The sequence below is a fragment of the Sparus aurata genome, chromosome 23 (genome assembly GCF_900880675.1).
Source record: "Sparus aurata chromosome 23, fSpaAur1.1, whole genome shotgun sequence".
Lineage (NCBI taxonomy): Eukaryota > Metazoa > Chordata > Actinopteri > Spariformes > Sparidae > Sparus > Sparus aurata.
The window spans coordinates 25,930,778-25,941,192 of record NC_044209.1 but is presented as its reverse complement, the minus strand read 5'-3'; the positions used below and the strand labels follow the sequence as shown (position 1 = coordinate 25,941,192).

Sequence of the window (10,415 nt, the reverse complement as noted above, 5' to 3'; positions counted from 1 at the left end):
GGGCCAAAAAAAAAAAAAAAAGCTGCACTTGAACACACCGCAGAGAAAAACCAGCTGATGGCCGAAAGGAAACAGCTCTTTAAGCTTAAAGCGGCATTTCTTGACATCACTCTCGCTAATACGTCCACCTCAAATCAGGAAGATGTCAGGTGAAAAGTTGCAAATGGAGAAAAATGAGGAGAAACGGTAGTATGTGAGGGGATTCGTGGATATTACAGCGACAGGCTCGAGAGTTTTTCTTTTCTTTCTTTCTCTTTACGTTTCGCTTTTCGTGCACCTCTGGACACACCGAACTGACCCTCAGTCTGTTGTTTAGGGGCCTCTGGATGTTTCCTCTTCTCAACACACCTGATTCAAATGATCAGCTCGACGAGCGCGTCGAGCTGATCATTTGAATCAGGTGTGTTGAGGCGAGGAAACATCTAAAACACGGAGGGCTGAAAAACACTGGACTACTTAAAGTTAAAGTAAAGTAAAAACTCCTGAAAGACAATCACAACATCTTTAGAGCACGTCGTCAACACTTCTGGACTCTGATCCAGGTATCGCTCGCGTTGCTGCGGAGTCAAACGAAACACTTTTGTGCATCTGTCAGCAGCAGCTGAGAGGAAGAAGAAGAAGAGGAGGAAGGGAGGCCTGACGACCAGGACAGCTGGAGGAGAGGAGGGGGGGGGGCGAAGAATCAAACAGCCAAGTAATGACCCTCCTCTTCCTCCTCCTCCTCCTCCTCCTCCTCGTGAGCGAGAAGGTTCACAGTAAGGCATCGTCGCCATAGAAACTCTGTTTGCATTTCCCAGTGAGCAATTCCGGGTCCGCTTGTCTTTCAGCTGGAATTCAGACATTCGATTCAATGCACGGGCGTCTGGAGGAGCGATTGTCTGTGTGTGGGGGCAACTTATTGAAAAGGCCTTTCGAGGTGTTTCCGGAACAAAGAAGGAGCCTCGGCCGCGAACTGGATGTCATCTGAACGGGCCCCGACCAGCTCCAGTCAGCTGACTCGCTCCTCGTGTTTTCATCTGAGCTGTTGAAAATGAAAAATAGCCTTCGTTTTTTTTGTTGTTTTTTTTTTTTACAGCAGCACGGATGTACACGCCAATCAAAATGTGGAGTGTGGTTGGAGAGTGCTGCTCTGCGCTGCGTGCCCACAGTCACAGGGCTGTATTCAGGTCTGTCTTCAGTCCTCAGCTCTCATACCAGGCTGCTGCGCCTGGAACAAAGAGGCCTTTCACATTGACCTTGACACGCTGCCACCCCCATCACCACAGGAACCAGCGGAGAGGAATCCACTCCAGCCCTCTGATATCAATCTCTCCGTACCCCCTGGCAGACGGTCCCAGCTCCGGGCTGAGGTGAAGCTTGGAGAGAAGACTAATGCACATCATATGAGTGTTTCTATTCCAGCAGAGGAGCGAGGGAAAAAAATAACCCCTTAGCACCACTGCGAGCGTTACAACAGAGACTACACCCGTCTGAGTTTGGGTTTATAGTATTATAATAAACACGCTTTAAAGAGGCAGTTCACCTTAATATCAAAAATGCATATTAATCCCACATACCTGTAGCTGCAGAGTTTTAAAGATCATGATCTGGTTACTAAGGAGGAACTATTTTCTTTCATGTCACCGCGCACGCTGAGCTGTAACGTTAGCCGGCCTCTCGTACGTGACTGGATGCAAACTTCCTTCTGAGCGATGACGCCAAGAGAATATAGTTCCTGCATGACTCGGCTCACAACAAACTCTGTGGGTTATTTTAGGAACCAGATCATGATTTATGGAAAGAGACGTTGCTGTTGAGTTTTTCAAATTGAATTTTTGGGCGCTTTGTGCACCACAAGCCGAGCGACATCTGGTTCCATTATATCGGAGAGTAAGCAGACATCTTCATCGCTTATATGTCCCAAACTCAGCAGCTCACACCAAAACAATCCAGACTGATGAACAGCACCACAGGTCAGAGTTTGGGGTGAGCTGTCTGCTAGTTATGGCTGCAACTAGTTATTATTTCTATCACTTGTTCGGGCATAAAATGTCAAAAATGCTGTAAAAAAAAAAGCACCCATGACAAAGCACCTTGCGTTTTCTGATATTTTATAACCAAACAACTAAATTTGATTCTTTGAGAAAACATTCTGTTCCTTTGTACTCAGTGCGTCTTCGAGTCCAAATCCAGAAACACAATCATTTATTTTACATGTAAACATCACAGACATCAACTCTGTTCCAAGGAATAAAAAGCTTTTATTCTCAAGGCAAAAAAAAAAAAAAAAAACACGTTCTTGCTTTTTTTTTGGTTTGTTTTGTTTTTTTTACAATTGTACGGCCTGAATAGAATTAAAAAAAACAACACATTTCCAGGCATTAAAATTGCGAATCATTTTTTAAACAAAAATAAAAATAGGAGGCTTTTCACTTTTTACATTTCTGTCATAAGAAATAACTTCAGGACTGTACATTAAGCTTTGTACAAAGCAACGCAGAGCTTCAAAATATACAACGTTCATTCACATTTTATACACATTAAAAACAAAACGTTTTTGCTACATTTAAACACCTGGGAGTTCCTCGTCTGCGAGATACAGGCAGTCCGAACACATTCCACGTTGCATCATGTTTTGACTCTCGAGTCCATCCAGCGAGCTGCTTGGCAACATTCAGGAGCTCCAGTCTTTGTCTCCACAGAGTCACAAGGCAGCAGGAGAGGAGGGAGGCTGCGTCAGTCCATCTCCTGGTTCAGCTCTCCTCCCCACTCAGTGAGGACTTGTCTTATATCTAAGCGTGGGCAGATAACACGCTCAGTCCGTGTCCACGTGACAGGGGTTGGTCCCGTGCTGCTGCGCCTCGTCGTACAACCGCAGGAAGTCTTTGTAGCGCGGCGCGCAGCTCATCCAGGCCTCCCCGAACCTCACCGTCCCCGTGAAGAGGAACTCGCCCTCGCCGGCTCTCACCCCACACTGCAGGGGCATCTTGATGCGGCCGGTCCAGCTCCGTACCCTCACGCCTCCCGACACGAAGACCTGGACCTTCTGTCTGTAGAGGCGGCTGAGCTCCACGGTGACGGTTGTGTGCTCCTCCTCCTGCTCCACCTTCTTAATGCTGCCCCGCGCCACTGGAAACACCAACAGGAAGACGAGATTTAGATACTGGTGCTGGCTATATTTCATGCTACAGCAGAATGTTTTCACTGGAAGCGTCTGCACACCAGGAGGAAGCCTATAATTCTCCAAAACAGTGTTTTCACTTACCAAAGTCGTTGGTGCAGACTGCTAGAAGCATCTCAGCATCGCTGCAGGGCTGACAGGGCGCTGCATGGAAATAAAGACAGACGGAGGATGAGGATGGTGCCAAAGATTTGGTCGAGCACACAAACAGAAACACGAAAAGTCCATAATTTCTTTCTCACTACTGGTCTTACTGCACGATAAAAATCTTGTCGACACATCCACAACTTTCCAGTTAAGTACAACTTCTACAAACACACAGCTGCGGTCGAGTGCTCCTCACAACACACACTCCACGACTGGGGTCAGAGTCGTTTTCATCGCCGCATGTGATTATTTATTTACAAAGACAGCAGAGCACGAATCAGCTGTCATGAGCTTGATTTTTTTAACACCAAACAGAGCTGACGTTAATAAAGGATTAGTTCACCTAAAAATGAAAATCTATTCATTATCTACTCATGCTGAAGGAATGTGGGTGAAGTTTTATAATCCACAAAAGTTTCGAGCAAAACAATCTCCTTTAAAATGAAACAGGTGGAGATTTATTTAGTTTAAGCTCAAGAAATGTTTTGTGGACTACTTAACTTCATCTGTGAAAAGATAATAGATAGTAAGACTGAATTAAAATTTTTGGGTGAACTGTTCCTTTAATTGTTGCTCAAGAAAGAAAAAACACAAAACAGAAAGAGCATTTAATGTTCATAGGGGCTGTTGGGTCAGCTTCCCCACCGCGAGAGGAACAGCCTTTATGCTCCATGACAAACAAGGACCAGATGAAGAGGAGCGAAGAGAGGCTACAGCTCCAACCTGAGATCTGAGAGCGCTTCAGCAGTCCACAATCACTTCAGAAAAGGAGGCAGATGAGACGAAATCAAACACAACCCACCCACTTTACCAGATGAAAGTCTAGAACAATAAAATGATGCCTTGCTCTCAGAGCTGGAGGGCTCAGGGTACCTCAGGGTAAAAACAACAACAAAAAAAAGTGAAATAGCCTCTACAAACTACTTTTAAAGCCTCCTGAGAGCTTTACAGCAGGAGAAAGGGCCCTAAATGAGAGCAGTCAAGTTGATGATTAGTTGACTCAGGTGGTCCTGCGGCTAGCCTGAGCAGAACGCCTTTATTAGCCCTGGATCTGCTGTGGTTTGAGAAGGGGGGGAGGCAGAGCGGGGGAGGGAGGGAGGGAGGGTGTGGAGTCAGCAGAGGGCTGAGGGTGGAGCAGCAGCGGGCGTCCGTCCATAAAATCAGAGGAGGAGTGATTAAAAGTGTTAACTCAGGTGGAGTCGGAGAGCGCTGTAAATTAGTCTGACTGCAAACCAGACGACAGCAGCTTCACTCCTAAAACCAGGAGACAACCTTAACACTCCTGTGAAGCATTAAGGGACGATGAATTTCATTTTGTTAAACCCTGTAAAATTAATCCAGTCTAACTCAACTCCAGACTAACTTTTGTCAGGTCAGTGTTGTCTTTTAGTGTCCTTTGGGCTCCGGTGCTCCATAGATGGGTACCAACGAGTGGGTGGTTTTAGGGTTTTCATTAAGAATTTGATTCAACGTTTTGACAAGTGAGTTTCCCCAGTGAGGGATCAATAAAGTCTTATCTTGTGCGTATGATTTAAGCATCTAGTTATTAAAGTGTAGTGGAAGAACGAGAGAGAAATTTGAGGAAGATATCATTTTAACAACCTTCGTGGTCATGTGATATTACATTTCTGAGTTTACAGGAGCGAAGCTGCAGTTTATTTTAAGCCGGCCCGTCTGAAGTTGAGGGTTTAGGGGTGAGGGGTGAGCATGTCTTAGGTCATGTTGTGTAGCAACACCAGGCGCTGACTGCATCATCGCAGAGGTCAGAGGTCAAACCGCCACAAGCTCGGATGGCTTAAGAACAGCTGGAGAGTCGGGACACTTCAGAGGGGCCGACCTCGCCCCGAGCCCGGAGCAAAGGCCCTTTGAAGTGAAGCTGCATACGTGCTGCCACAGCACCAGAGCCGAGGCCTAAACCCACCCAGGGCTGTTTTTTCTTTCCTCTGCAGCAGAGCAGAGCTGAGCAGAGCCGGGCTCACATGTCAGACATGAAACAGAACCACAGGAATGGGCTGAGAGCCGAGTCAGCATCTTGCTCTGGCCCTGTGCACATGCAGCGCCACTCTGATCAGAACCACTTCACAGGGGCGGGGAGGGATGAAGGATGGGACGAGTGGTGAAGAGAGGGGAGGGAGCGCCATGTAAGTGTCCCTGCAACATCTGGACCCTGCCGCATTCCTCTGTAATGGAGCACAACTCACTAATACCACTCGGCACAGACGAAAACCACTTCAAACAGCCGGGAAGGGAGACGGAAGATATATGAAGGGGAGAGGAATGAAAAAGGAAAATACAGGAATGATAAATAGACAAGAAAGGAGAGGTAGGAAATTGTGAGGCTGAGAGGGAGAATAATTTAAGTGAGCTGAAAGGCGAGGGAGTGACGGCGAGAGAAGAAAGAAAGAGTGGGGGGAAAAATAAGCCTATATGAACCGAGAAGGTCCTCCCAACATCTGGCTGGAGACGCATTCCAGCCTGACGGTGAGCAACTCAATCCCAGCACAGCGGGTCGGAGAGAAAGAAGGAAGGGAGAGGACAGGAAAAAAAGATGAGAGGCAAAGAGGAGCAATCAATCCAACGAATCCGGGCTGGGGATGACACGAGACCACTGTCTTTGTGAATCATCCCAGCGCTATCTCTCAAGCCACATCACACAGCCAGGATTATACTGCAGCGCCGAGCAGAGCGCACTAATGTGGTCAAAACAACTCCACGCTCGATGCTTTACGTCGAACCCTCGCTCTCTCTCTCCTTTCTCTCTGCGCTGTGCCAAATCATGACGCAGGATGTGGATATGTGAACCCAGAGAGCCGTAAAAACAGATGTGGGCCTGATACCGCTCGTATTTTGCTTTTAGGTCGGAAAAAAAAACACAGTAACCGGCGCAGCTTGACACTCTGCAGGTTTGGCAGGTACGCAGCGTGAAAATACATGGCTGTTTTTCGACGGAGGCCCTCTGTTTGGCCGTGCCCCTCCACACACAGAATAAAAAAAAAAAGAAACAATTCCAGCTCAGAGCCAAGTCGGATCAAGTGTGGACGGTTGTGAAATGAGCTCAATACGAACATTTCATCCTTAAAAAAACACATTTATAAAAAAGAGTTAAAGGCTCCGGATTTGAAGGTTTTACAGATACATTCTCCCAGAACCAAAAAATGTACAACATTGCTACCAGAGAAATGGACTTTGGCTCCAGTTTTAGCACTTCGTTGGAGCAAATGTTCAGTTTCCTACTATTAGAGTCCAACTTAATAAAAGTTTCCACCAGTAGATGGCTGCATTTAGTGCAGAGCAGCACACAAACACCACAGAGGACAGAGCACAAAGGAGCCCAGTCCTGGAGGGAATCATTCAAGAGTCTGGAGACCTTTAGAAAAAAGGTTGACTTAGACAAAATAGAAGACAAGTAAAGGAACAGTTCCCCTACAAATAAAAATGTAGTCCTAAACTATCGAAGTGGACTTATTTCAAGTCAAAAACAACCCAAATAACAATGAAAAACATAAAATGGCTCCTTGCAGCTCTTCTGGCCAAGTCTCCGGAAGCCCCGAAATCCCATGTTGATCCGAAAAAGACGCAATTTACACCCTTTTTTAAAAAGATATCTTCAGTGTAGCTGCTAAGCTAAAAGTGTTAGCACACACCAGGTCTGATGTGAAGTTTGTTTGGCTTCGAGGGTGAAAATAACGTCTTTTATAATCAATTTTCAGGATCTCAAAGCTTCCAGAGTCTTGGATTTAGTTGGACGAGCTGTATGGAGCCATGTATGTTTCATTTGGGTTATTTTTCGACGTCTCATCTGCTTCAGTTGTTCAGGAGAATGCTGCAACGCTGGTTTGCTGCAAAGCTCCAGAAAAGTTTTGTGGACTACAAAACTTCAGCGGACTTTCTATCAGCATGTGAGCTGCTGGTCAGGAGGAACTTTCTCGATACTCCACGGCCATGACCAGATGAAAAGACTCGACTTTTCATTTTTCAGGTGAACTGTTTGTTTAAAATCGTGCTGTATAAGCATCTTACCGCCCACTGAGTGTGCCTCTGGTCCCAGCCTGTCGCTGACCAGCTCGTACTGGAACGCCGTGATCCGCCGGCTGATGTCCATGTGCGGGACGGCCTCGATGAAGAGCGCCCCCTCCTGGATGCTGAAGCACTGCACCTTGCCCTGAGCCTGGTCCTGCTCACGCAGCAGCAGCCGCAGCTTGCCGTTACGGTCCAGGTAGATGTTAGTGCCTCTGGAATCCGCAGAGGGTTTGATGCAGACGGAGAGGCGGGCGGCTGCCGGGGACACCATGTTGGGGCGGAGGTTAACGATGATGGCGCCTGTTGGGTAGAGCCACTCCAGGGAGCCCTGCGAGCAGCGCAGGTACACCTGCTCCACGTCTCTGGCGTGGCCTTCATGAGTCAGACCGCTGGGAGGAAAGAGAAGGAGGGAGGTGAGCCAACATCAAACCTTGAAAGAACTATTGTCTTTGGAAAAAATGTGTGATTAGAGTAACCCAAGAATGTGAAAGCTTTCTTTGTTTTTTTCCAAACTCACGCTGAACCTTTTTCCCCCTTTCATGCAGCATAAAGGGATTATTCAGTAGTCTAAAAATGATTTTCTGGTCATTTATACGCCGACTTAACCGACCAAGGTGAAGACCTCTGGCACGCCGCGAGGACATTAGACCACATTCCTCCAGAAGCATTAAAAGGCCGTCTGCGCGCAAGACTGGCTGCATGACCAGTCACGAGCCGGAGCAGCCAAAATGACCTCAGCTCCGACACATCCCCCCCTCCTCCACCCACCTCCACCACATTGTTCCTCCTAGAGCTCTGGCAAAACGCACCACTGGCATGCTGCCTTTGGGAAGAGTTTGGAAGCAGAGATGGATGAATGGAGGGACACAGGGGCTTCTGGGCAGACAACGGCAGCAACAGTAGCTGGGCCCGCTGCATGCAAGTGCAAATGCAGGTCACGCACCGAACCTCCCCTCGCTTTCAAGCCACCAAAGAGACTGGAAGAGACTTGTCCGGGCAGCACTTCGGACTCTGGCGCCAGCATGACCAAATGACTCCCTCCAGAACTTAATGCCTGGTCAGGGTTTGAAAAACTCCGAGGCTGTCAGTCATTCTGTGGCAAAGCCAGAGGCAGGAAGCCATCAGCAGTCTACCAGCATGCACATGCCAAGCTAGCGGTTTGACTCCGGGAGGAGAAACGCCCAGTTTCCTGAAAATGAGATGCTGAAATTCAAATGTGCCACAGATCTAAAAAGCCAACCCCGCGGCACATGCTGAACATATGCAGCCGCCGAGAGCCCCGCAACCAGGACTCTCCTCAGCACGCCTCTAATTAAGTCCCCCCTTCTAACTTCATCACTTCTGCATGCAATTAAAGGAGATTAGTCAAGAGGCTCACTAATGAACAACAGATTATTGGTTAAGAGCTCAAAGTACAGAATATGGCCGACCCCTCCTGACTCGGAGGATGAAAAAACAAAACCGCACTATTTGAGGCGCAGCTTTTCTCAAGTGCAAAACAGATTTCAGCAGATGTTTGATGGGAGGTAAAACTTTTCCAGTTTTTAAAGCTGCCTGAGGTTTGAGGATCTGAAAAATACTCACAGTCCAGCTCTGTGCGCCGCTTTTTGTCGCTTGAGGTGCAACGATTAGTTGATTAATCGATCGGTTGATTGAAAGAGGATTCATTGGCAATTGTTTAAGTAATTTTTCAAACAAAAATCGCAAACGTTTTATGGCTCCAGCTTCTTAGAATATGAGAATTTGCTGCTTTTCTTTGTCTTTTCTGACAGTGAATGAAGAGTTTGGGGCAAATTAAGCAATTTGGTGACATTGTGAAACTTTTTTTCACATGTTTTGACACTTTAGAGTCCAAACAACCACATTTTAACTTCAACCTTTACATAAAAAAAGCCAAAATCAGAATAATAACTGAGATTTTAAGGCAACATCTGATCATGTGGTGTAAAAAAAAAAAAAAAATTAAAAGTATGAAAAAAGTCCATATTGATCCAAACAGAAAGCACACATGTATAACTCACATTTTGTCAATCAGTCATTCATAAATTCAAACCAAAACTCACGTGTCTGCTAAACTATTGAGCTTTTAATCTCCTTTAACATTAAATAAAAACTAATAAACTTGATAAACTTTATGATACTCATAATAAAAAGTGTGTTTTGGTTCATTCCTGCCTCCTCTGCTCTCTCTCTCTCTTCATTCAGCTCACTTTCAAACTTTCTTACAAACATTTTTAAATCAAAATTTAACATATATTTTAACATAAACACGTCGCTGGAGCTCACCTGCCCTTCCAGCTGCACTGGTCGCTTGAGTACTGGCAGATAGAGATCCGACAGAAGAGCAGCAGCGGCAGCAGGGAGGCCAGCACCGGGGTGAGCATGTTTGTCTCGCCGCTCACTTCGCCTCCTCTCCGGTCAAACTTTGCTTCAGTCCGCCGCCGAGTTTCCAGCTACATATCGTTTCCATGTGCCCGCGGGTGTATCCGTGCTGCTCCCCGGGTCTCCCGCTGCTGTTCCCGGGTACTTCAGACGAATAACGGCGCGTATTCTCCCTCTGGTTGACGCTCCCGGTGGTGACGGTCCTCCGTGAAGTCTGGACTGAACCGAGACTCGTCTGCGTTGCGCGAGCTCTGCTTCTCTCCACGTCACAGCCCCTCCGTAGGTTATCACCGTGGTGCGTTCAGGCGCTCAGCACAGACTCGGATCTTTGAGCTTCGAAGCATAAAAACTAAAGGATTGGATTTCTTTTAACTTTTTTTTTCGAGTTACATGAGATAAAAGGTGCTATTTTCTTACATATTTAAGACAAAGATGATGCAAGAGGTATTCAGAGTCTTAGATTTTTCATAAAAGTGTTGAAAAAGTAAAAATAAATTAAAAATACATAAAACCAACAAGCAGCTCAAGTTATTAAATACATTTAGTAAAATAAAAAGTACAATGTTAGCTTCTGATTTGTAGGAGCTAAGCCGCGTGCCAAACTTTGAGCTTAGAAGAAAAAAAATAAAGTTGTTTTTCTTTTAACTTATTACAAAAGAGAGTTTCTAGCTCATGTAACTCAATGTTTTTTTAAAGTAAAAACACA

The 10,415-nt window shown here is 46.2% G+C and overlaps 1 protein-coding gene across 2 annotated transcripts; it reads right to left on the bottom strand.

The window, feature by feature from the left end:
- Positions 1–2,317: 2,317 nt before the first annotated feature.
- On the bottom strand, positions 2,318–9,982 carry metrnla (meteorin like, glial cell differentiation regulator a). Of its 2 annotated transcripts, none has more exons than XM_030408835.1 (4): positions 9,614–9,982; positions 7,328–7,716; positions 3,245–3,304; positions 2,318–3,108 (listed from the first exon to the last, which is right to left on the bottom strand). In XM_030408835.1, the coding sequence occupies exons 1-4, from the start codon at positions 9,709–9,711 to the stop codon at positions 2,795–2,797; spliced, it is 861 nt and encodes a 286-aa protein (XP_030264695.1). In that variant the 5' UTR covers positions 9,712–9,982; the 3' UTR covers positions 2,318–2,794. The 2 variants fall into 2 exon arrangements, with proteins under 2 accessions (XP_030264695.1, XP_030264694.1); XM_030408834.1 differs by lacking the exon at positions 9,614–9,982 and adding an exon at positions 8,137–8,603.
- Between the last annotated feature and the right edge of the window lie 433 nt (positions 9,983–10,415).